The 25,197-nt window shown below is 55.3% G+C and overlaps 1 protein-coding gene and 1 long non-coding RNA gene across 8 annotated transcripts in view; one reads left to right on the top strand and one right to left on the bottom strand.

The window, feature by feature from the left end:
- Nucleotides 1-25,197, bottom strand: part of Actn4 (actinin alpha 4) — a 65,252-nt gene that overhangs the window by 1,178 nt on the left and 38,877 nt on the right. Inside the window, exons 2-21 of one of the 6 annotated variants that reach the window (XM_040734575.1) lie at nucleotides 21,929-22,043; nucleotides 21,621-21,740; nucleotides 20,001-20,087; nucleotides 19,057-19,144; nucleotides 17,699-17,777; nucleotides 16,596-16,677; nucleotides 15,808-15,893; nucleotides 11,828-11,920; nucleotides 10,244-10,474; nucleotides 9,483-9,630; nucleotides 6,661-6,811; nucleotides 4,128-4,236; nucleotides 3,838-3,978; nucleotides 3,567-3,749; nucleotides 3,344-3,478; nucleotides 2,400-2,579; nucleotides 1,591-1,737; nucleotides 966-1,046; nucleotides 651-716; nucleotides 55-213 (exon numbers count right to left, since the gene is read on the bottom strand). In XM_040734575.1, the coding sequence (XP_040590509.1) occupies nucleotides 55-213; nucleotides 651-716; nucleotides 966-1,046; nucleotides 1,591-1,737; nucleotides 2,400-2,579; nucleotides 3,344-3,478; nucleotides 3,567-3,749; nucleotides 3,838-3,978; nucleotides 4,128-4,236; nucleotides 6,661-6,811; nucleotides 9,483-9,630; nucleotides 10,244-10,474; nucleotides 11,828-11,920; nucleotides 15,808-15,893; nucleotides 16,596-16,677; nucleotides 17,699-17,777; nucleotides 19,057-19,144; nucleotides 20,001-20,087; nucleotides 21,621-21,740; nucleotides 21,929-22,043 (2,481 nt within the window). Of the gene's footprint in view, nucleotides 1-54; nucleotides 214-650; nucleotides 717-965; nucleotides 1,047-1,590; nucleotides 1,738-2,399; nucleotides 2,580-3,343; nucleotides 3,479-3,566; nucleotides 3,750-3,837; nucleotides 3,979-4,127; nucleotides 4,237-6,660; nucleotides 6,812-9,482; nucleotides 9,631-10,243; nucleotides 10,475-11,827; nucleotides 11,921-14,214; nucleotides 14,301-15,807; nucleotides 15,894-16,595; nucleotides 16,678-17,698; nucleotides 17,778-19,056; nucleotides 19,145-20,000; nucleotides 20,088-21,620; nucleotides 21,741-21,928; nucleotides 22,044-25,197 lie in introns of all 6 variants that reach the window. The other 5 variants (XM_040734573.1, XM_040734572.1, XM_040734571.1 and 2 more) reach the window with 5 other exon arrangements.
- LOC121135550 lies at nucleotides 503-11,708 on the top strand. 2 transcript variants are annotated; one of them, XR_005872651.1, is made up of 2 exons: nucleotides 503-809; nucleotides 9,876-11,708. It is a non-coding gene; the product is annotated as an uncharacterized LOC121135550 (long non-coding RNA). The 2 variants fall into 2 exon arrangements; XR_005872652.1 differs by lacking the exon at nucleotides 503-809 and adding an exon at nucleotides 6,743-6,871.

The raw sequence follows: 25,197 nt of genomic DNA, 5'->3' as shown, positions 1-25,197 counted from the left end.
CCATCCCACCCGCCTCCGGCCCCGGCCCCAGGGCTTCTGTGGGGTCTTGCTCACCTTGTCGCCTGCCAGGACCTTGAAGGAGGCAATGACCTGGTCGGCTGTGTCTGTGTCTGTGGTCTCTCTTGACATGAAGTCAATGAAGGCTTGGAAGGTCACGAGGCCGCTATGGTTGGGGTCGACCACACTCATGATTCGGTTGAACTCAGCATCACCCTGTGCAGGGGGTAGGAGGGGACACAGGACTTAGTGGGGCTGCTTACAACTTCAGTCTGGGAAGAACGCAAGGACAGAAAGGCCGTGTCAGCAGCCCGTTGGTCAGTCTGGCCAGATAGCACCAGGCCTTGGGAGTTTGTCCCTTGGCTTCCTTCCCCAAGTTTTGGGCAGCAGGGGTTTGGGTCCATTGCCCCAGCTCTGATGGGTGGGGAAAGAAAAGGAGAAACAGAAAGAAGGGGGATACTTGAAGGAAGAGGGAGGCTGGGGGGTCACTGGAAGGACCCCAGCCCCTCCAGCGCAGCAGAGCAGCAGGAGACGGGCGAGGCCATGTTGCACGAGGGAGGAGGAGTAGCCCGGGAAGATACGGAGGCTTGGGAGGCAGTGAGGGGCTGGGGGAGGAGCAGAGGCAGGGAAGGAGGGAGGCAGAGGCTGCATACCAGGCTGTATCCTGTGGAGATAAGCAGGGCCCTGAAGTCATCCGAGTCCATGCTGCCTGTCTGCTTCTGCTCCCAGGACGCAGGCATAGCAGAGGCCAGGCCCAGAGCAGGCCCATGTGCACAGCGGACAGACAGCACAGGAGGCAGCAGGGAGACCAGGTAAGGGGAAAGTGTCCAGAGAGACATGAGGAGGGAGGGACAAGAGAGCCAGGGAGACAGCGCATGGTGGCGGGGGGGGGGTGAGAGAGAGAGAGAGAGAGAGAGAGAGAGAAGAGCAGTTAATGCCCAGCCTGCAGGGGCCCAGGCTTCGCATACCTGCCGGTCGTTCTCCACATCGTAGCCCAGACTGATGAGGCAGGCCTTGAATTCCTCAGGCCCCAGTGCCCCGCCATGGTCCTGCCGGGGGCCATCCAAGGCAGGCGTGCAGGGCAGTGCGGAGGCCAGGCCACAGGAGTGGGAGAGGGGCCGGGCCACATGCAGTGGGCAGGGGAGGAGGACACATGGGGGAGGGAAACACACAGTTAGCGGTGATGTAGACGAGGCGGTGGCCGGGGACGGGTGAGGCGGTCAGGTCTCCACAGCCTCATTGGGCTAGAGTGGGCATCACGGAGGACCGAGGGCTCAGACAGAGTGTGTAAGAGACTGCACACTGGTCCCCACAGAGGCTGAGCAGCTGTGGTACCGGGTCAAAAGGCCATTAAAAACACTGCGTGTGGGGACCAAGCCCTAGGTCAGACTGACAAGGATTCTGCCCACCTGGCCTTGTGTGTACCCCACACCCTCAGTAGCAAGGGTCCTGTCCACCCAGGACAGTGGCAGATGGGATGGATGGACGGATGGACGGACGGACGGATGGAGAGGGTATGACAGGGCATAACAACGGGAAGAAAGGCCACGCTGCACCAGCTTTGGGGGGGTAGGGGTGGACAGGGGAACTTACCTTGTCAAAGTGGTTGAAGGATGCCCGGAATTCTTGCATCTGCTCCTGGCTGATACCCTTGGCATCTCGGGTAAGGATCTGGTTCTCCACCTCGTTGATGGTGCGGGCGATGGTGGTGAGCAGCTGCTCCCAGCCCACACGGATGTGCTGAGGGAAGAAGAGGATGTGAGGGATGGGTACTTGTCCTCAACAAGTTAGGTCTGGGGGAAAACGGGCTATGGACCGGGAACACAGGACCCTGGCATCTCCTGGCTGCCTTTACAAACCCTGTTCCTCAGCTACTCCACCTACGGGTGTGGCAGAGGAGCCAGGGCCAAGACGCTTAGAGTCGCACTGGTCACTGCTCAGTGACTGACCCTCTCAGGGGGGTGGAACCGTGGTGGTTTGTGGCACTGTGGGTTAGCACAGTGGAACGGGACCCAACAACGCCCCTCATGCTGGGGGGCTGCCCAGCAGGTGTCCAGGACTTGCTGCTCAAGTAAGGCTAAAGCGCTAAGGCGCAGGTGGTGGGAATGTGATCTTCCAGGCGGGAGGGAGCCTGTCCAGCAATTCTAGGACAGAACTCAGGGAACCACAGTCTTTGTGTCTCTGTACACTAGCTTTCCTTTGGTTTTTAACACCGGGTGTTCCGAGACAGGCTCTCCCTCCACACATAGTCCAGGTTGGCTAGAACTACTCCCATCCCTCCTGCTTCCGCCCCTGAAGGCGGAGATTTGGGCCATTCACTACTGTGCCCAGCTGTCAGTAACTTTACAGGCCTGTAAGAGGTGCAGAGCGTGGGGCAGCCGTCCTGCCCAGGGTGGGCGCACCTCCATGGTGTAGTTGGTGTGCTTGTTGTCAAAGATGAGGGCCTCCTGGATGAGCTGGTGCTGCTGCTCCAGCAGGTCCAGGTTGGGCTTGTAGTCCACAATGCTGCACTCATACTGCTTCAGGTGACTCAGCTGGTCCTCCAGGGTCCCGTTCATCTCAATGGAGATGCGCCCGATCTCCTGCAGGGGAGAGACCCAGGTGACACCAGCCCCGGCTACTGCCCCATCCCGCCCTTTGGTGACTTGGCCATGCCTTCGACCACTCTGAGGCCCGGCTGACTGCAGAAAAGGAGACTCTGGGAGGGTGGGCCAGGTGACTCTCAGTGCATGTGCCATCACCCTGATAACTCTTGTGCTCCTTAGAAACAAGATAAACTAAACAAAACAAAAGCCGGGCATTGGTGGCGCACGCCTTCAATCCCAGCACTCGGGAGGCAGAGGCAGGTGGATCTCTGTGAGTTAGAGGCCAGCCAGCAAGTTCCAGGACAGGATCCAAAAAACAATACAGAGGAACCCTGTCTCGAAAAACCAAAAACTAAAGGAGGGTAAGACACGTGGCACTTGGCTGCGGGCAGAGTCCTATGCCCATGGCTCCCACTGCTGCCACCACGGCCTCAGGGTTCAGAGCCGCAAGGAGGGCACCCTGAGCACTTGGGGAGGGGCAGGCAGAGCAGCTCCTGGCCGCCTCACAAGCCCCCCCCCATGCCTGTCGGGAGGCTCCCTAGGGACCATGTTGCCCGCAGCTACTCTGCAGCCCTCACAGAGCAAAAGCACAGAAGCAGAAGGCCAGTGAGCTCCTGGCCCAGTCCTGACAGTCAGGGCTCAAAGGGCTCTGACCAGTCTTTAGCCAGGGTTTCACTTCCATCTACATCAGGTCACAGGGCCACACCCGGCTCTCTCAGCTGAGAGGTAGCCTGGGCTCACTGTTGGGCGGGCGGCCTCACCTCCATCTTGGTCTGGATCCAGGGCCCCACCACATTGGCCTGGCTGGCGAACTGTCGGCGCAGGTGTTCATTGGACTGCTGTTTGCTCTGCTCCTCCAGGAGGGCGTGGTCCCGCTTTGGCACCAGCTGCTGCACCTGTGGGGGATAGGCACCAGCAGAGGTCAGGTGGCAGCTTGCCCGCCTGGACGCTCCAGCCTTGCATGCCCACATGACCCTGGCCCACCTTCTCCCACTTGGAGTTGATGATCTGGGGGGTGACGGTGGTGTAGGGGTTGCTGCCCGACAGCTTGATGTGGTTGCTCTCGGCGATCCTTTGGGCCTCCTTGTGGATGGCCAGAATGGCCTCACGCTCCCTGTCGGCGTCGGGCAGAGTGGACTTGAACTGGTCATGGGCTGAGATCAGGCCCTAGAGGACAAATGGGAGTAAGGAGCTGAGCCTGCCTTTCTGGGGGGGGGGGGTGTCCCCTGGAGGGCGGGGTGGGGGGCTGGGGCACCTCAATCTCTTCGATGGTATGGACGATGAACATGTCCTGCAGGTCCTCCATGGCACTCTCCATCCAGTTGTTGAAGGGTGCGGCCCGCTTGGCATACTCCAGGTGCAGCTGGTCAATGGTCTCGAGCTGTTTCTCTGTTTTCTACAGTGCAGATGGATGGGGACAGGGAAGGGAAGGTAGGTCAGCTGCCAGAGGACACACCTGAGGACCTCCAAAGACACCCTCTGAGTCCACAGATACCCAACATCCCTAAAGGGCATCAGACTCCCTGGGGACACACCCCTCCTCACCTCTAAGGCTTCCCTGCGACTGTGGGTCAGGGAGCCCAGGGCATCCCACTGGTCGCAGATCTTCTGGCACCGGGTATTGACATTGTGGGAGTCATAGTAGTCCAGCTCACTGTGGAGTAGACAGGGATGAAACCCCTGTGTAGGTGACAGTACTGAAGAGCCCCCTGCTCGGGGCCACGGCGGGCAGGCAGCGGGAGGAGCTGGCTTCCTTTTACTCTAGGCTACTCGCTACAGCATGGGCGCCAGGCCTGGCTGCCGGAGGCTGGAGATCAATGTTACCCTGCCTCAGGCACTCCAGCTTCCCACTGTAAAGCCCCGGCTGGCCTGGAATTTGATCCAGGCTAGCTGTGAACTCGAGATCCATCCTCCTTCCCCACATTCTGAGAACTGGGATTAAGGGTGTGTGCAGGTCAGAGGACAAGCTTCAGGATTTGTTTCTTCCCGCCTCCCACCTTGTTGGGTTTCTGCTGCTAGGCTGCAGACTTCAGGCTAGCTGGCCAAGATCTGGGAAGTCAGGAGAGCCAGGGCTACACAGCATCCAGCTTTTAGTGGGCTCAGGGGACTGAACTCGGGCTGTCAGGCTCATGTGGCACTGACCCTCTCTACCTCATTTTGTGAGACAAGGTCTCTTACAAAATCTGGAGCTCATGAGGTCCTCTTGTCTCTACCTCACCTAGATTGACATTACACACATGTACCACCATGCAGATTTTTATATGTGCTCTGGGATGCTTGTTCCACAAATATTTTACCAACTGAGCAATCTGACCATGTGTGCTCCTGGAGGCCAGAAGTCCCCAGAGTAGTACACACTCTTAAGCACTGATCATGTCAACAGCTCTCTTTTCTTAAAGTTTCTACATCCATCCATCCATCCATCCATCCATCCAGTGTGTGGAGGTCAGAGGACAATTTGTGGGAGTTATCTCTCTTCCACACTGTGGGTCTCAGGATCCAACTCGGGTCTCTCTAGGCTTGGTGGCAAATGCCTTGATCCACTGAGCCATTACTTTCCTGGCTCCAAACTGTCTTTCAATTTCAACAACATCTAGCAGAGACAGTAGTGGTGGCTCAGAACTGTAATCCCAGCGGCAAGGATAAAGAGCAGGAGGATCACTGAGTTTAGGGCCAGCTGGGCTACAGGATTTTTAGGTCCAACTTACCCCAAGTTTGACTTTCTACAGTATTAGTTACTGCCTAAAAGAACAGGCATGTCTACCTATAAATACTCATTATAAAATGATTCTAAAGTCGGGCATGGTGGTGCATGTCTTTAATTCCAGCTGAGTTTGAGGCCAACCTGGTCTACAGAGTGAGTTCCAGGGCAGGCAGGGCTATATAGAGAAACTCAGTCTGGAAAAACAACAAACACAACAGTTGTACTATCTTATTACTGTTGCTGATCTCTTGAAATGACACAGCAGACTCAGGTGTTAGAACCTTCTGTGGTTTTGTTATGCATCGATTTACACACACACACACACACACACACACGCGCACGCACGCACGCACGCACGCACATGCTCTCTCTCCTTCCCCTCCCTCCCTCGCACATGCATGACTGACTTGAGAAGTGTTGTGCTGATATTCTCATTGGTGACCAAACATGGACTCAAGAGCGTTCCATGATGCTGCTATACCTGAGCATGAGTTGGTACTTCCTCTGGGACCATGGCTAAAATGCTGTTTCTGGGGCTGCATGACCCTGCCTCAGGGGAACAGGCCTCACGTGGCTGGGGCCTAGTATCTGAAGAGCAGGCTAACCGGGTCCTCCAGTCTGCTTCAGGACACCCACCTGCCACTCACACCAAAGTGTCTTTTGCATTGCTTTCCTCGGTCTGGAGGGTACTGAGGTTATGGGTCCCAGTACCATAGCTCTGCCTCTGGTATGCAAGTGAGCACCCAATAGCCCGCAGCAGCAGAAGGAAGGGAGCGAGCCCTGCTCCTGTGCCCCACTGGCAGAACTGCACAAGTCTGGGGTGACTAGCGGGTGAGGGTGTCTACGGAGAGAGCAGCTCCAGCCAAGCGGCTTATTTGGGAGCAGAAAGCTATTTTGGGAGCTCCTGCAGGGTCTGCAGATTTTCCATGAAGCAACGGGCTGGGCCTCCCACTCCCTGGGTCCTTCCTGCTGCTGCTGGCCACTGCAACGGTAGAATAAGGGCCCCATTCACGGGCTCCTGAGGAGCAGTGTACTAACTGTGCACAAATATCTGACTGGGGCGGGGGAGGGAGGGACACCAGCCGCTTGCATTCTGAGCAGGAGGAAGAACAACAGACTCACTGTACAGCTCCCCACACGCAGGAGGGGCCTGAAGAGCGACACCAAATGGCAGGCAGGGGAGGACCCAGGACAAGCAGCCAGAGTCTATCCCCAAGCTGGAGAACCTAGGTCCCTTCTGCTTCTCATTGGTGTTGAGAGTATGGGCAGGTCTCATCCCGTGAGGCCCTCCTGGCGTGTGTGAGGAGGCAGGGGCTGAGAACTGGGGACAGAAACCTAAACTGGCAGGTGATGACGCCACTGGTGCACACATACTTGAGCTCCTGGGCAATTGCAGCAATCTGCTCCACCCGGTCCTGGTGTGCGGCCAGGTCACTCTCGAAGGCCTCGTGCTTGCGGATCAGAGCTTTGATGTCCGACAGGGTGGCTGTCTCATAGTCCCGGTGCTTCAGCATGGCCTCCTTCCCTGCAGATGTGGCAGAGAGGCACCTGAACAACAGCCCAGCAGCTACAGAGCTTACCCAAGGTAGTGTGTGCGTGCGGGCAGCAACATGGGCCGTATCTGTTACTCCAGAGGATGGAGCCTAGAAACTCCCGGAACCTTCTCCTTGCCCCTCAGGGATCTCTTCACTCCAGTTGTGTTCTATGAGACTCTGTGCAGGCTTAGGGGACACTCTGGTGCTTGTGGCCTGGACAGACATCTTAGTGTAACTCGCACGCATCTCTTACTGATGGGAGACCCAGAGGACAGGACAGTTGGAAAGTTATAGACACGCATTCGTGGAGGGTGGAGACTGGGACTTAGGCTTGCAGCCAGGCCCGGTGGGATCAAGAAAGGGGCAGGGACGGAGTCTGTGCCTGTGACAGCTCTTTGGAGCCTGCTCTCCTGGGTGGTGGTCCTATCCCAATCTTGTCGCCCCACCCGATTTCTCAGCACAGTGGGTGGGGCTGCCCAGACCCTTTGAAGGAAGCAAAGGGAGAAACACTATTATTAGTCCTGGAGCCGGGCTAATTACATACCCAGGGCGAAAGCCCAAGCAGCCGAGCTAGTAAGTGAAGGGCTACAGGGGACTGAGGGAAAGGGACTCCACTTCCTCAAGGAGCCCTGCTTCCAAGTGCCTATGGGTCCACCCTCAGCCAATCTTTCATGTGTAAAACAGGGCCAGCAATAGCACCTCTGCGGCCTTGAGCCCTCCTGAGTTTCAGTGAGGCGATGGTTAAGACTGGAGGCAGAGTCAGTGGCCCCCCCCCAGGCCACGCCCAGGCTCATCTCTGCCTAGCAACTGCCAGCTGCCCCAGGCCAGGGCTGGCACCAGCAGACAAGAGGTGGGCCTGGAAAACTGACTCCACAGGCCTGCCACCCCTGCCCCAGGCTGGAGGGCTTAACCACAAGGCAAGCTTGCAATTCCCTTCTCCAAACTGCTTTCTCCCAAGGGCGGGAACCAGAAATAGCAGCTGAGAAAAACTCAGGCCTCAGCTGTTTCAGCAGGGAACTGGCAAGTGTGTCCTCCAGGGCAGCCACGAGATGTATGTGGGACTCGTTGGTGTTTGGAAAGCAGCCACGTGGGCCCCGCCACTACTGAGGCCACACCCCCAAGGCAGGCTGCTGTATCTAGGTCCTAGCAGTGAAGAGGGGCTGTAGGGCAGCCTGTCCTCAGGGTTCAGAACACAGGCTGAGTTCAGGAGAACAGTGGTGGGCAGGTCTGTCTGGGGACTCAGAGCTGGTGGAAAGGACAGGCGAGTGCGTGAAGATGTTAACCACACAGCTGGGGCTCATTCGTAAGTCCCTCCAGAGCAATCCTGTTCCCAGGCATTCCCAGAAGGAGCTCTGAGAGGTTACCATGCCCACAGCCTCATGAAACCAGCTGCCCAGGTCTCTGAGAGCCCTGGGCTAGGTATTCCAGCTCATTTGGTGAGAACCACAGGATAATCTAGGATAATCTCGCAAGACACCTCAGGAAATGACAGCAGAAACTACCTTAGTTACACGTGGGGCAGAGTTGTTACGGCATTCCTTACATACTTAGGGCTCTCACGAGAGAACTGTAAGTAGGGCTTGCCCACTTGGGAAACTACAGTGCGTGGAGCCAAAGCACAGCTGAGTGGCTCGGTTCCACCAGCATGCGTGGGGTGTTTTGTTTGGATCCCAAGACAGGATTTCACATTGCAGTCTAGACTACTCTGGAACACTCTATACAGCCCAGGCTGACCTTGACTTGGCAGCAATCCTCCTGCCTCAGTTTCCCAAGTACAGAGATTACGGGCATGAGTTGCCACATCTGGCTAGAGATGTGTATTGAAGAATGAGTGAATAAATTAACTGAGAGCCCCATTTCCCTCCAATGTGGCATCACAGCCAAGGGGGGGGTGCCATTACACCCTCCTTGAAGGGGCACCACTTCTGAAGCAGGAGGCAGGGCCTAGCCTAACTGTCTCAGCTCACCATGTCCTCTGCATCTCCTGTACTCTCTCCTTGGCAGAGAAGACAAAGCTGGGCAGCTTTGGAAACAGCAGGACTGGGCTAATGTGGGCGCAGGAACAGGGTGGATGCAGTTGAAGCGGGCTATGCAGCTGCCCAGTCTCCAGGAAGGGGTCTCAGCATCTGGCTACAGTTGGGGCTGGATTATACACCCACAGTCGAGGGGACTCCTTGTGTGGTGTGGGCGGGATGGAAAACCATACAGAGCAGGCGAGGAAATGCAAACCAGCAGGGTCGCAGGGGCGGGAATGGGAGTGAGTGACAGCTGTCTGTGAGTGTGGCGTGGCGTGCCTTTGACTTCCCATGGGCATTTCCTGAGTCTTTATGTCTCCTGGGAATCTGGAATCTCAGTGATGGAGAGGGTCTGAACCAGAGGCCAAGGACGTGATGGAATTCTACATCCTGAGCCAGGGCCAGGCAGCTGCAGGGCTGCTGGGAAACAAAGCAGGCTTTGGGACAGGGTGGTGACGGAGTCAGGGAGCACCATCTTCAGATCTGCCATGGAGCCAGGAGGCGGCTGGAGGGTTACTTAGGCATCTGGGCCAATGTGGCATGAAACCCAGTCAGACAGTGTGGTGGGCTGAACCCGGGGCTGGGAACTGTGTGTGCCTACAAACCTCAGAGTGGAGAACAGAGCAAGGGAACATGGGAAGCATACCGTCAGTCCAGGCCTCATGGATGGAGGCCTTCTGCCGGAACTTCTCTGCCAGGTGGTCAAGTCGCTCCAGCCTGCGGATTTCATTCAGCAGCCACTCCTCATAGCCCTTTTCGGCCTGCTCCAGGTGCTGCCAGCCATTGTTGATGTCCTGAGGTGCAGGAAAGGGAGCAGGGCTCTCACGAGGTCCTACCTGACCCTACCCTGCAGTTCTGTCTACACAGGTCAGAATGGACACGCACGTGTGTGTGTGTGTGTGTGTGTGTGTGTGTGTGTGTGTGTGTGTGTGTGTGTGTGTGTGTGTAGTGTCTGTGCGCACGCGCACTTGTGTTCACAGGAGACTGTGAACTGAACTGAGACCCTCTGCAAATGTCTAACCACTGACCATCTCTCCAGGAACACGAGCACTGATTACTTTGGTCTAACTGAATGACTCTCGGCACAAGTGGGTGGACGGACACTCCTGAGGACACTATGAAACGTGTCCTGCTGTCCTTCCCTTCATAAAGATCTCAGACACTTGCTGGCCCTGGCAGACTAGGGCTCTGGATTCAAATGGCCCACAGGAACTGTGGTATGGCTACGGGTAGCAGTGCAGAGGATTCTGGGTGTAAAACCTCAGAGGAAACGGTAGGGGAATGCTAAGCACACAGGCACCATCCCTGCCTTGAAGACTGATTTACGTTGACGCCAGCCAGGCATTACACCCTAGTGTGGCCTGGTAGGTGATGGCCCTGGGCCTGGGGGAGAGGGGGAGAACTCACCGAGACCATCCTGCCCTCGGAAGGCATGAAGGCGGGTCGGTTGCTGAGCCGCAGCTTGGTCTGCAGCGTGTTGAAGTTGATCTCTAACTGGCACTTCTCCTGCACCTTGGGGGGCTTGTGAACACGCCGATAGTCTCGGAAGTCCTCCAGCTTCTGCTGCATCTCCTGGATGGTCTTCTGAGGCACACGGTCCTCTAGCCAGGGGATGGTGCGTCGGATCCACTCAAGAAGCTGTGGGCCCATAGGAAGCCATGGCAGTCATTACAGAGATGCTCAGAGTGCTGAAGCCTTCCCCCTTCCCCCCAAGACACAGACTTACAAGAACTACCTTGCCTCCAAACCCAAATGCTCCACTGTTTCTGTTGGGGCCCACAGCATAGAGTTCTGGCAATGTGTGATGTTCCTGGAACACTGGCTAACCCCTACTTTCTGTTCATGCCTCTGCTGAGTCTTCTTTGCCCAGATGAAGTGGGCGGGTTCAAGTCTACCGTCCCTTCCTACAAGACCCTGTCCATGCTGTCACAGGACTCTGACTCTTGCTCTGCCTAGGTTTAGTGACCATGGCTGACACAATAGTAAGGGTCTACGGTGTGTGTGCCTTGGTTAGATGGCCAGTGTACACACAGGCCAGGCACCTAAAAATAGAGTGCTTTTCTATGTATTCTGATGACCTACGTGGATCTCTGACAGGGTGAGGAAGAGTACCAACAAGCCAACAGACTGATCTTCAAAACCTATCCAGAACAGTGAAGTCAGCTATCATCAGCACAGGCAGCATGCTTTCTTAGTTGCAAAGACAAAGCCAAGAACAGAGGCGCAGGGCTGGGTATGCACCTGGTGAATGGTACCCAAGAACATGACTTCTGCCTTCACTTTGGTTGGGAATGACAGTGGCATCTGCCTTCTGTTCTATCAGCACTGACAGGAGCCCCAGCAACTAACTACATCTCGGCCCTAGCTCTGCCAGTATAAAATCCTCACCGGGGTGGAAGTCGGCCACTTGGGTTGGTTGGTGAACATCTTTCAAGTTTTCCCACTCCACAAAATCTTACTGCCTGGGGTGGGTGAGGATGTGGCTCAGAGGGCGAGCGCTTGCCTGGCACACATGAGGCCCCTTCTTTGACATTCAGCACCTCAGACTCCTGGGGCCTAGGAGTCATGGTTCTAAGGACACAGACGTCCTCTTTGGAAGCTGAAACTGAACGTCTTGGTAAGAACAAGTTCTGGACTCAAGCATGATACTGCCGCCCGAAAACTTCTGTATTCCGTATCTCACGGCTTTAGCTACTTTCTCAGCAAAATCATGTTTGTTATTCTAGCACTTGGGGGGTAGAGGCAGGAGGATTGGAAGTCCAAGGCCAGCCTGGGCTATGTAAGGTTCCATTTACTACCCCTCCTGTCTCCCTGTGTACCCCACCCCCACAAAAGCCCCAAACCTTCATTTTTAATTTGATGTGTATGGATATTTTGTTTGTGTGTACATGCTTGCACGTGTCACTGACCCCCAGAGGCCAGAAATGAACTCGGATATTCTGGAAGAGCAACAAGTACCCCCCTCCCCCCATTTCACTGGGGGGCACTCACATCGCTGGCCAGGCGCTCATAATCCTCCATCAGGTGCTCATTCTCCTGGTTCACAGCCAGCACCTTGCAGATTCGGTTGGCAGCAGTCTCAGCCTGGGGCGGGGAAACACACAGTCAGGGCTGCCTGGGGCCGGGGACCCTCCCTCCTAACAAGCAGGTCCCTTGAAAGCAGCTAGTCCAAGAGCCACAGAGAACACCCCAAAGAAGGAAATGAGAGGAAGTGCGTCTCCAGTAAGATGATGGCCTTGAGCGGCCATGTCCTCAGGGCCTTGTTGAGAAGGGTAGCCAGACCTGAGCCCTGCTTAGAACCAGGCCTCTAGAGCCCAGGAATGGGTGGGGCTGTGCTGAACGTTTTTCCCTTGAACGGGAACATTGCTGGAGGTGGGGGTGCAGTACCGTGGAGTCCCTGTGGTCAGTGCATGCTCTACCCTTTCTAGCTGCTCAGGAGGTGCGGCTGACTACAGGAGCTCACACAGGCACAATTCACAATGTGAGGGCCAGAAGGAAGCGCGGGGAGGCTACGGAGACACAGAGCTGGCCCCTGGTCTAGGGGAGGGGAAAGCGCCACACAGGAGAAGGGAGGCAGGTACCTTTCAGGCAGCACAGAAAAGGTCCAAGAAGAGTTGGAACGGCAACAGAACAGGAACAGAAATAGTGAGGAGGGTCTACAGAGTGATGAGGAGGAAAACAGAGGCTCGGGAGCCAGCTCCTGGCCCGTTGAGCTTTCTCATCCACACGTGGCACAGGGAGTGGCTGAGGCCAGGCTGCATCGGGTGGTATGGACTTGGGTGCACACACCACACGCCAGCCTGCAGGAAGCACCCGGGACTAACACCAGGGACCTGTTCCTGGGGTGAGACTCACAAGGGCCTATGCCAGAGGTGCTGAGCGCACGGCTGGTACCCAAGCTCTAACCTACTCTGCTGCGGCTTGGGGCATTGTAGGTGCTCAGAATGGATGACTTTAAGTGTGTAAAGAAGGAACGAATGCTTTGGTGACTAGACACAGGGAGCATAGCACTCTCAGGCCAGGCCTGAATTCAGCCAGAAAGCGCTCTTTAGAGACTGGACTGACCTCTGGGGAAAATGACAGGAACAGTAAAATGGCCTGAGGTTACATTCTTTCATAAGAAAAGGAGAATGTAGCAGAATTCTTCACTTTCTTCCCTGTGTGACCAGGCTGACATCTACCTTAGAAGGTATGCCAACCACAAGCTTTCTGAGCCCAGATGTCTCCAAACTTGCAACTGCTCTGCCCTGGACTTTTCTGCTAGTAACTGATCAACCATTCCCTCAGAGCCTCCCCTCCCTCTACCAGGCCCAAGGTGAGCTCTAAGTGTGGGGGCATTTCAGGTGAGGCTGGGGTCCAGTGGGAGTGTTCAGGGGAAGTCATGCTGTTAACTGGGGCCATTCCCACTCAGCCCTCCTTACCAGGACGTGGGGGAAATGGGGAGCATCCTCCCACCCGGGCCATCCAGAAAAACACATCAGACACAAGACCTGACCCATGCTAGGCAGACGACAAAGGGCTGAGAGCTGGTCATTTGGGGGAGAGGAATGAAAAGAGAACCTTGCTGTGCACTGTCTTAAGCCCTGGAGCTCATTATTTCATGCCCAGAAAAAAATTCTGTGAGGGGCAATAGGATTCTCATCTTACAAATGGGGAAATCGAGGCTAAGTAACCTATCCAAGATCATGCTGCCAAGACGGGGCAAAGCAGAGGCAGGCCAGACTGCCCCGCAGGGAGGCACCCACGGGATGCCAACACTCCAAGGCGGCAGTCTACAGAAGACAACAGGTGCAGGGTCTGAGCCTGTTTCCTTTCCTTTCAGATGGGTCTGATGGCCTCCGTCAGTCCCAGTGACATAAATATTCCCAAAACAAGCATCCATCCCTCCTGCTGTCCAGACACTTCTCAAGACCAGGAGGGCACAGAAATGCCCAGACCTCTACGTAGAAACAGTTAGTCCGACAGGAGCCGAAGGACAGAACAGACAAGTTCCCGTCTCCTGCCCATGGAGCTCCAGAGGCAGCCTGCTCTTAGGAAAGAGTTTTCTGAAAGGAGGTTCACCGGGGTAGGTGGCCCTGAAGTAGATGTTGTGACAAGTCAGGGGTGTCATCTACAGCGACACCAGACTTCTATTCCCCAGTCTGTGGTTACAGCTGTGTCACCATCTACCATGGGTGACTATGCTCAAATGCAAGAATGCCTGTGAGGCGTTGGAACAGATGCGGCCCCAGGCTCCCAAGACCACGATGGCCCGAGGCTGTTCAGCTCAGCAGGGCTCTACCCAGGCACATGTGGCCCACAGTGCTGGCTTGAGCACGACAGAAAGAAAGGGCGACTCTGAATCCACAGCAGCGCCGGGTCCTCCCACTCTGGCTCACCTTCTGGGCCCCCGAGAAAGCGTGGTAGAAGCAGGACACGTAAGTCATGATGGCCTTCTCATCTGGCCTCAGAGTGCCCACAATATCTGCCAGAGAGAGAGAGAAAGAGAGAGAGACAGGAGAGAGTGAAAGGGGCAGGAAGGAGCGGCCAGCCGGCCCAAGGCTCATGCAGGAAGAACAGTGCTTGCTCTGGACTGGAAGCCAGTGGAACCCAGACCTGGGGTCATGCCCTGACGACGTGTGCAGAAGGGCCATGAGGTCTGAGGGCGGGGCCGCCTTTGCAACAGGCCATGGACACAACTAGACTGTATAAAAGCAGCTGCATTTGGAACCAGAAAAGTCAAAAGTTAAGTGACTGTTTTCTGAAAGCCTAGGTAGAATCATGTCACCTGAACATTTATGCATAACTCCTAACGATTTTGGGCTCAATAGTGCATACTTTTATAATCCTAGCACTTGGGAGAAAGAGGCAGGAGGAGGAGCTAAAGTCCGAGGCCAGCCAGAGCTACACAGTTAAGTGTCTGTTTCAAAAAGAGCCAGGCACAGTGTCACACATTGGCAATCCTAGCACGTGAGGGGCAGAGACAGGGAGATCCCTGAGAGTTCTAGGCTAGCCTGGTCTACATAGGAAATCATAGGATTCCAGGACAGCCAGGGCTACATCAAAAGACAGTCTCCAAAAAAATGAAAATAATAGGCTGGGTGGCATACGCCTTTAATCCCAGCACTCAGGAGTCTGAGGCAGGTGGATCTCTGAGTTTGAGTGTATCATGGTCTACAGAGAGTTCGAGGACAGCCAGGGTTACACAGAGAAACAGTCTTGAAAAACAAACAAAAAACCCAAGCGGTAGCACATGCCAGGACTCGGGAGGTGGACAAAAACAGTATCAGGATTCTTACAGCTAGCTGAGCTACATGAGACCCTGCCTTAACACCAACAGACAAACGAACAGCCTAGAACTGGAGAGTTGACTCAGCAGTTAAAAACTTGGCTACTCTTCCAGAAGACTCATGGTTCAATGCCCAGCACCCACACGGCAGCTCACAACCATCTGAAACTAGTTCCAGAGGATCCAACACCTGGCCTCCCTAGGCAGCAAGTGCCTGTGTGGTACACAGATACACATGCAAGCAACACGCTCATACACATAAAATAAATATCCCAAATAAAGTACAAGAGAAAAGGAAAGGAGCCCTGAGCAGAGGTCTCCCTGGCTCTGGGGTGACACAGTCTCCCACAGCTGGCTGCCTTTCGCTCCTCTGCTCTCCTGTCCTGGCCTCAGTCTCCTCTCCCCAGTTACTGCCTCACCCCGCCTGTGCAGCCTCTCCCGTGGCTCCTCATCACATCACATGACCTGTCTGTCTCCCTTGAGCAAGGAGCTGCCTGTGGACAACAGAGCCTGGGATACAGTAATCACTCGAGGCTGGCTGAGCAAGCACTAGAGGCGGCAATGCCCAGGACTGAGGGGGCTGGCTTCTAGTCCAAGAGAGGCTCCTGCTGTCTGCAAGAGAAATGAAGTCAGCATGGAGGCGAAAGGCGGCAGCGGCATTGAGCGGTGGCGGCGAGGAGGGCTGCCTGGCCCTGCCCGGTACCTTCTGCGCTCCTGAAAAGGCATGGTAGAAGCTGGACACATATGTCATTATGGCCTTCTCGTCGGGCCGGGCTGTGTTCACGATGTCTGTAAGTGAACAACAAGGGTTAAATGGCCCAAGCGGGGGTGAGGCCACTTGCTAGGACCCACAGGCTCCCAAAGCCACAACTAAGCCAGGGGAAAGACCTCTAAGCTGACTGACCTCCTGCTGGGCTCCGCTACAGTCCCAACCTCCCCCTAAGGTCTCAGGAAAGGCCAAAGCTGTGGGAACTGAACTGGAATGAAGCCACGCCCTCTCTGAGGATAGCCTCAAGGGGCAGCAGGACAGTGAACTCCAAGGGCCACCAGAGGCCAGAGACATAGGTCCTGGCTGGGGGCGGTGCTGGCTGGGAAATGGAGCAAAGCCGGAAAAGGAAAAAACAACATTCCACTTTGGCAGGCTCCAGACCCCAGCCTTCAGCTGGTCAGGAGGGAGGCCGGGTTGTTCACAGGAAGTCAGCGGCCGGCCTCTTCAGACACCTTGACCCTCTGTGAGTCTGGATGGTCGTGGTCTCATAAAACTGACTCTTTGAGCACTGCCCTCTCCCTTTCCTACCTTTCTGGACTTAACTGACCAACTCTGGCTCATGCTGCATGGCTCTGGCCACATCAGGTTCACCCGACCTTTCTCCTCAGCTCAGCCAGCTAGATTCCCCAAGGTTTTCCCTAGGCTTGATGAGCCAAAGCGAGGCCCAGACAGATGAGGCCCCAGGAAACACGTCGCTGACTGAACACAGGGGAGGCACTCACCCTCAGCATCCAACATCTTGGGGATATCAAGGTATTTTTCAGCCACTTCAAAAGCGTTGTTTAAATTGGTGACTGGATCATCCTGGGGGGGGCAGGTGGGAGAAACGGAGAATTCCATCAGGAGCAGAACTCAGGTAATTGTAAAAGGGCTGGTCTGAGACAGGAAAGCCCAGGAGCAGGGATGGAAAGTGTTTTAGAAATTCTCATCCCTGTGTGCTATTATTCCAGGAGAAAGGCCTCCTAGACAGTACAAACCCTGCCCACAGCCGACAGGTACCACGTCTTACAGAACTGTCAGACAGCCACAGGCCTCAGTTAAACTGTGCGTTCTAAACACCTGTGGGTGTGGTCTGGGCTTGGGAGACCATAGAGGGAGGGAGGGAGGGAGGGTGTGTGTGTGTGTGTGTGTGTGTGTGTGTGTGTTTGTGTGTGTGTGTGTGTGTGTGTGTGTGGTTTATCAAGTAAAGAACATTTTCCCCTCTCTAGAATACCCCAGTGCCTATACAGTTTCGTAGGGCCTGTGAGCAGGCCTGATCTACTTCACCCCCCCACCACTCTGCAGGCTCAGCAGAACCCTTCTTCCCACTACACCAAGTAAGCAGGGTGAAGATGCTGCCCCAGCACCGCGGCTCAGTCCTCTCAGTCTCCGGGCCCGAGCAGCTCAGGGTACCATCATTTTGCAGCAGCCGCCTGGCCCTGCACTCTGAAGTGCCCCTGGCCTAGTGGCTGCTCTGGACATGGTTCCCTGCCTTTCCCAGAGGCCAGGCTTTCAGCTGTGTGTAAGCAAATAAGAGCACGATTGCACAGGACATGGTGGCCACCGGGAAGGTCTGAAGTTCCTTTTCTCTCCAGGAGAGGAGAATGCTTCTAGAATCCAGAAGGTCAAGAAAGAGGGTCAAAGGTCAAGTAACACAGGCCCTAAGAGTCCAGCCTATTTTAACGCCCAAAGAGGGAAATGGGACAGTGCCTGCAGGTGTCAAGGAGGTGAGCGTCAGCCAACATACTAGTGACCAGGAAAAAGCCGGCCCAGTTTTCGTATCTGGGCAGAATCCAGGTCACCAATGTGCAGCCCTTGAGGGTAGACAGGGGCCAGAGACACTTACCTTCCTCAGTTTGTCATACTCGATCAGCTCAGGTCTGTGGCGGTGGATGAGGGCATTGAAGGCCAGCCCATCCTTCCAGCTGTAAGAGAAGGCAATGACTGACTCCCATATACAGAAGGCTCAGTGTGCCCGACAATCTGGGATCAAGTACGATGAAGTAAGTACTGATTTGGCACTGACAATATGACGTTGAGCATGTCACAGAACTGCTTCCTCAGTTTCCAGGCCTGTAAAGTGGGGAACAGCTAGCCCAGGCTTGCTATGAGGATTGAGTTAATGCTTTTACAGCCCCTTACATGGAGGTGTCTGCTGATCAGTGAGATGCATACAAGGGCTCACCAGGATAGGCCTGCACCAGGGGACAAATTCACCATGGGAGATGGGGTGGGATCCTGAACCCTGGCTGACCCAGTCATGGAGGCACAGGCCAGGGGCTGGCTAAGTGCCTGGGTGCTGGGTGGCCTGAAGTTCTCTGGAGCAAAACGATCCCTACAAAGTCACAAGGTAGACTAAGTACATTTTCGTCCCCAGATCCTATGAGGATCGGTTGGTTCCTTCCGGGATGGATTTCTGTATCACCTGCTCAGAATGGCTCTCCTACTTCCCATTCCCTCCTCACTGTCTGAAATGAGCAGTCCAAACACCCGTATTCCTACTGGTCCTCTGTTGGAGGGCAGGTGACCCCTGCGGCGAGTTGTTGCTGTGCCTCCATGTGTAGAAGCAGCAGACAGGCTACAGATACACTTAGCAGAGCCACCAAGGGGACCCTGTGCATTTAAGGACAGAACATGAGAAAAGTTTCTGACATCAGCATGGGGTCCCCAGAGAGGTCAAGGACACAGCAGGGTCCGGGGGGCCCTGTCCCAGAGGCTTAGGTGGTAAAGTCACTCACTGAATAAGTCTAAGTTCAGGGGCACCCCAGGCAGACAACAGCCTTCTGTGCTCTGGCCTCACATGGCACATGGCCCTGCAAGTCATAGTAGTTGCACCTAATCCTCTGTGACCCTCACCCCAGGAACAGCAGACCCCCGGCTGGGCTGAGTTTTGCCCACCTTACTAGATGAAGAGCACATTCTCTTAAGTTAAACACAATGGCATTCTAGGAACTGGTCCCTCTTGCAACATGCAAAAGAAGAATGAAATCTGACTATGAACTCAAAGAACCACCTTGCTTGAGGAAGAAGTCTGAAGAGCCTGCAGCTGTTTGAAAAAGCCAGTCTCCTTCCTCTCTGAACAGACTTTCCAGTGGGCCCATAGTAGGGCAGGGACTTACTGAGGCTTGCTCTCTAACAGACCAGGGTGAAAACACGAGGAAGCACCTGGATCTCAGAACACACAGGATGCTGCCAGGCACCTACCTGATATGGAAGTTCTGGACGTTGACGTTTTTATATGGGGCCGTCTTTCGCTGGCACCAGAGGAGGAGCCCTTCCTTGGCAGAGGTCTCTGCAAAGCACACAATGACAGAAAGATATGGTCAAAGTTAAACCACAGATCAGGGCTCAAGCTGGACAAGCCTTTAGCCTCAGGCCCGGGGACAAACAAAAGCCCAGGGGAAGGACAGCAGACATTGTAACAGCAGCAGTGGCAGCTGCTCCCATCACAGATGTGGATCTCTGCCCATCCACCTGCCAGCACAGAGTCCAGCTCCAAGAAGCCTTGTCACTGAAGTCAACCCCAGAAAGTGGCAAGGACAGGATCCTGAACCTGTTCCCCATCCCTGATTAGACTGTCATTAGCCACTAGGCCACATGGTGCGTGAGCCCTGGAGACTAGCTTCAGCCTGTTTCCTTCTTTTCCTTGTGGGTAACTAGGCTGTCCTTAAATCGGGAGTCCTATGGAAACAGGAACACATCTATCTTCATCACCATGGTGACCCAGTACCCAGGAACACCACTATCTATACACTGGCCTCGGGGCTTCTCACGTTCCCCAGCGCACACAGTGGCCAGTTGGAAGTGGCAACATTCCTGGATGGCTTAAGCAGGCCAAGACGCACACCCTCTATGGGTATGTGGGGCAGAAAGAGAAGCAGCCAGGCCCAACTCCATCTGAGTTTGTTCTGTGGCTCAGGGAAATGGCTATACAATGGTGGCTGACATCCTGGTCTGCTTCACAAGAACGTGAGGGTGGTTCAAGAACTGGAGGCCAGAGCTTCAGTGTCCTAGGGTAACCTAGGGCCAGGAAAGGCTGTGGGAGAAGACGGGTCCCAAGCAAGCATGGAGACGAAACCAGCCAGGAGTTCTTTCTTAATTCACCATGTCCTGAGAGAGTGAAGAGGCACCTGTCTTCCATGGCTTACCTTCCACAGAGATGTCTTGGATGGCGAACCTGAGGATGATGGTCCAGATCATTCCCAGGGTCATCTTTGCATTGCCATCCACGATCTCTGCACAGGGACAAAGGACAGGGGAAAGAAGGCTGTTAGTGAGCCTGCACTTAGGGCTAAGCAGGTCTTTGCTCAGTCCACTGCAGACTACACTAAGGACCAGCCATTGCCTTTCTTCCTGCTCAACTGGACAGCCTCCTGGTGAGTCTACAGCCTGCCTCTGCATAGTAGGTGTCCCTACTTAAAGCTCGGTCACATGATATCAGGTAAGCTTTCTAGCACTTGCGCTCTCGGGAAGGCAGGTGAATGGGATGTCTGTCCCGCCTTCCCAGGATTCACAGCACAGCTGTAGTTCCAGATACCAAGAAGGCCTACCTGCTCAGCTACAGCACGGGGACAAACAGCTCTCCCATCAGAAACGCTAAGCCAAGTTTCAAGAGGGCTAGGTTCCTTCAGTCAAGGGACATGCCCCAGTCCCATAGCTGACACAGGTATGGGCTGGCCAGAGCTCTGGGAGCAAGAGGCACGACACATCCACCAGCTGCTTCTGCGACCTGCAGCTGTGCTTCAAGATGCCCCTCTCATAACCCTGAGGAAGAAGCCACGTTCCTCAACTGCCAGACCATTTGAGGGGCCAGGAATCAGGGCCAGGCCTGGCGTTCTCAAGCATTCTCCGTGAAACTGCCCACGACCCTTGTCTAGACATGTGACAGTCATAGGAATTGGGACAGGAGCAGTTAGGACTGAAAGGGGAGGGAACATTTGCAGACCGAGCTTTCTCCAAATGAAGGAGACTGGAAGGCAAGTGGGTCCCTCTTTCACCCTTCTGTGTTTACAGACCGGCCTCTGAGCAAAACAAACGCAGCTGTGCGAGTGCCGGGCTGGAGTGGAGCCCGGAGGAAAGATCCACCAGAGGACAGAGACTCTCTGGGCCTGACTGAATTTGGGGGTTTGGGTTTTTTAAACAAACATCAACTACCTCTACTGTGGCACGCAAGGCTTTAGAGGTCCCAGGCTGGGGCAGGGCCTTGGAACTCAGAGGTGCACATTCTGGCCTAAAGTCCTGGCCAAATTCTCAGTCCTGTCATTAGCGGCAATTAGTTTTCTTTGTTTTTCTAAAAGCTGGGACAACACGGATGTCAGGACAAGAAACTCTGCTTTGACTAATGAGCAGAGCCGGGAGCCCAGGCAGCTGGCAGCCTCTGTGCTCCATGGGCCTCATGAACTGCTGTTCTAGGTGAACTGGTCTGGGGTTGGTGGCACAGATTAGGGATTCCACTCAGGACAGAGGGATCTTGGGTGTCCAGGGCCATGTGCTTAGCCTGTGCAGCTGGATCAAAGCCTAGGGGCTGACCTTTGCACGCCCTGTTCCAACACCCTGCTCAGGTTATTAGTTCCCCCCTCTCATTGTATTTCCTTCCATCCATATGGACGCGGCAGAGATGCTCTTTGCAGACAGAAACCCCTGGTGCACACTGGCTTTTGCTTAAGGGGGAGGCTGTCAAGGGCAGCAGCCATTGCTGACCACTGCGGACAGGTACCGGGCTTTAGTGCCGAACGCTCCTGCGCTGGCGGGCACCCGCCCCTGCTCACCTTCTGCCCCAATAGACACCAGCTTGACGCCCTTGCTGGCGATGAAGTCCAGGGCTTTGTTCACGTTGTTGATCTTGTGCACGCGCATCTTCCCCCGCTCCGGCTTAGGCAGCCGCTCCCCTGAGAGAGAAGGCAGGTGGTGTGAGGGGGTCTTTTCAGCCACCCAAGCCACTCCAGCCCCGCCACAAAGGCTGAAGCTGTCCCAAGGCACTGACGGGTGACAGGCTCCTCCGGGTGGTGAGGGGGCAGAGTCAGCGCCTGTTGGGACAGGGCGCAGCGTGGACTGCACGGGGCTCCCTGAGCCTCACCTGAAATGACCTCCAGGAGAAGCATGAGTTTGAGCCCGTCCCGGAAGTCCTCATCAATGTTCTCAATCTGAGTGCCAGCCTTCCGCAGGTGGGAGTTGCACCAGGCTGTGAAGGTCTGGGGAAGGGAAAATGAAGGGATGGAGGGAGTCAGCATCAGGGCTTCCATCCTGAAGCCAACCCCTGAATACACATGCCTCAAGACGCAGCCCAGGCAGGACGGCCTTGAACTGGGCCCTTCCACCCCTACCTCCCAAATACTGAGATTACGGAAGTGTGGTGCCACAGCCAGCCAACATACATTTTTTTCCCTGATCTTAAAAGCGATCCTGGCTAGCTAGGTGGTGGTGGCACACGCCTTTAATCCCAGCACTCAGAAGGCTGAGGCAGACAGATCTCTGTGAGTTCAAGATCAGCCTGGTTTACAAGAGCCAGTTCCAGGACAGCCTCCAAAGTCACAGAGAAACCTGCCTTGAAAAAAAGTGACCGGGCAGGTAGTTAAAGAGGACAGTGATGCCTATGGTAAACAACCAGTCACATAGTCACTTGGGGAACAAATATGGACCCCGATGCCAAGACTACAGAGAGCACTACTGCCTGATGTGCTTGACTCGTAGGTTCTGGATGCTACAAACAGTCGTACCTAGGAGCATAGGACCTCATTCCCAGGCAGACACACGTCCAAGAGGGCATAGGCTCCTTTTTTTGAACCTAGCACCCTGCTGAGGGAGGACCTTCCTATTACCAGATACGAGCCGCGACACGAATGCTACCAGGTGAAGAAAGCATTCTACAGAGCAAAGCTCACTGGTCTTCCTTGGAGCTGAGACACCCTAGCAGCCAGGCCCTCCCATTTAAGGCCAGGATTTTAAGCCCCAACTTGGTCCCAGTTTGCTGTCTGAAGGTCAAACCCTTGACCTCTCTATATGGCCCATTCTTCCAATTCTTGAAGACTGGATGTGCCTCAGGGGCGGCTGCAAGGCAAGCAGAAGGCAGCCATAGCTGAGGGGTCTCTGGTGATCAGGTAGAAGGCGAAAGCGTGTGTTCTGGAGTGGAGGGCTGTAGTTCCAGACCCCACGACACTGCAGACAATGGCAGAACACCCAAGGGCAGGGCCACTCGGGGCCTGCAAGCTGGAGCGTGTTGTCTGTGCCACAGAAGCAACTCAGATCAGTTAACACCAGCAAGCCCAGGCGTCTTCTGGGGAAACGGGCCCTCTCCCTCCCACAGCGCTGCCTGGGAAAACCCAAGCCTCTGCTTCTCCTAGGAGCCCCCAGAACAGAAACGGGCGACTCGCCAGGGACATGCAAGAGCACATTCCATGCCTGGGGTGTAAGCGAAGGCCACACGGGGTGCCAGGGGCTTCCGTGGAGCCTCTGGCCAAGTATCGTGTGTTTTGACAACTGCCTTCAGGCCTGCTCACTCAGACTCCACACAAGGCACCTCCCAGACAAAGATGCTGCCTAATTAATACATCAACCTACAGGGAGAACTCGGCAACTGGAAGGGCAAAACTCAACCATCTACCCCTGCGGCCACGCAGAGTTCCTTGCCTGGGAGACAGAGACCCCTCCTGTCTGCACACTGCTGTCTCTCAACTAATCGTGCCTCTGCCTGCTCAGTGGCCTTGCAACGGAACCACCACTCAAAATGCAGCCCGTGTGGATGTGGTGGTGCATGACTCCAATTCCAGCACTCAGGGGGCTGAGGCAGGTCGGTTTGAAGCCGACCTGAGCTATGTAGCAGGAATTTGTCTCTAACGACGACAAAAAAAAGCAGCCACGGCACAGCTCGCCCGATCTAGTTCTGAGCCAGGGCCGCTCGGATGGGCCCTCTGTGCAGTGGGCCTCCCAGCACCTCCGTCGGTTTCCGTCATCACGGCTGCATTCTCCTCCCCCGGGGGAGGGGTTCCAGAGCAGGTTCTCACCTAGCTGGCTGTGGATCCTCCCCTTTCCCTCCCTTCCTCCTTGTAGCTCTGAATCCAGACAAACCGGGTCTACATCTGGTTATAATTCTCTGAGACAAGTTTCTCACCCTTTCCTGACATCCATTTCCTCTCCTGAAACGTGGCAACGAAGGCGCCACGGGGCTGTGGGCACTACAGGAGCCCAGGTGAAAAGCCTGTGCGCTAAGGCCACTACAGTGGGTAAACGCCGTGTTTGGGGATTTGGTCCCTCCCTTCCACGGTGCTTGCTGCGTCCTGTCCCCAGGCCTGCAGGCACAGACCACGGCACGGTCACGCAGCAGCAGGTCCACGCACTTCGCTGTCTTCATGGCCCCACTTTTGATGGGGTGCGTGTATGTGGGGGCTGGGGACTAGTCCCTCTCTCACAATGTAGCTGACGCAGGCTTTGAGTAGTCGGAACTAGAACTGCACAGCTGTGAGCCGCCATGTAGGTCTGGAAATTGAACACGGGCCCCGGGGAGAGCAGCCAGTGCTATTTCCTACTCAGCCACCTCTCCTGCCTTAGCTTTGAACTCTTGATCCTCCTGCCTCTGCCGCCCAAGTGCTAGGATGACAAGTGTGAACTGTCATGGCCAGTCTTTTTATTATGAACTCATGGGAGAAAGGTGTCACACAGCCTTCTTATTGCCCAACAACACCGTGGGCAGGTACAGAGTCAGGATGAGCTGGGGGCACGGGACTGCCTGTCTGCTACACTGAAGGTCTGTCCTTAACACTGCTAATTACAAGAGAGCTCAAGGAACGTGGCCCGGGGTGCAGTGGCAGCAAGGGCTGAGCATGCTGCTGTGAGAGATGAACCACAAAGTGACCAAGCCACTGAGCACGTAGCAGGCCAGCACCCTGGTTCCCGCACACTGCCCAGAGCCCAGGGAGTGCATCTGAAGGGCGCCCACGGTCCCCAGGCCTTCATGGGTTACTCCAGCACACTGGGAGGAGCACAGATGAGGGTCTCAATGCCAGCTTCTTGGGTGTTTATTCTGTGCAGCTTGTCTCCTGTCCTATAAGATGGATTGATCAGAACCCGCTTCCTGTAGTTGCTCTACCGATTAACTGTGGCGAGAGGCACGTTAAGCATCTGTCACAGGCCCTGGCAGATAGTCAGGGCCAGATGAATCACACACACTGATGGCTTCCCTCCTAGCCAATCCTCAGCAAGTGCGGGCTGCCCTCTCCTCTATACAGGTCCTTGGCCCACTCCTGCAGTCTAGAGGAGACTGCGGAGACGATGAGTAAATCCTACCGGCCAGGTGGAGGCCGCCTGTGCTCACAGGGCTGCCACACTGCTTGCCCTTGAAACACACCTTCC

Source organism: Mesocricetus auratus, unplaced genomic scaffold (genome assembly GCF_017639785.1).
Source record: "Mesocricetus auratus isolate SY011 unplaced genomic scaffold, BCM_Maur_2.0 Super-Scaffold_100038, whole genome shotgun sequence".
Taxonomy (NCBI): domain Eukaryota; kingdom Metazoa; phylum Chordata; class Mammalia; order Rodentia; family Cricetidae; genus Mesocricetus; species Mesocricetus auratus.
The sequence above is the reverse complement of the archived record's forward strand: the minus strand, read 5'-3'. Positions and strand labels throughout refer to the sequence as shown.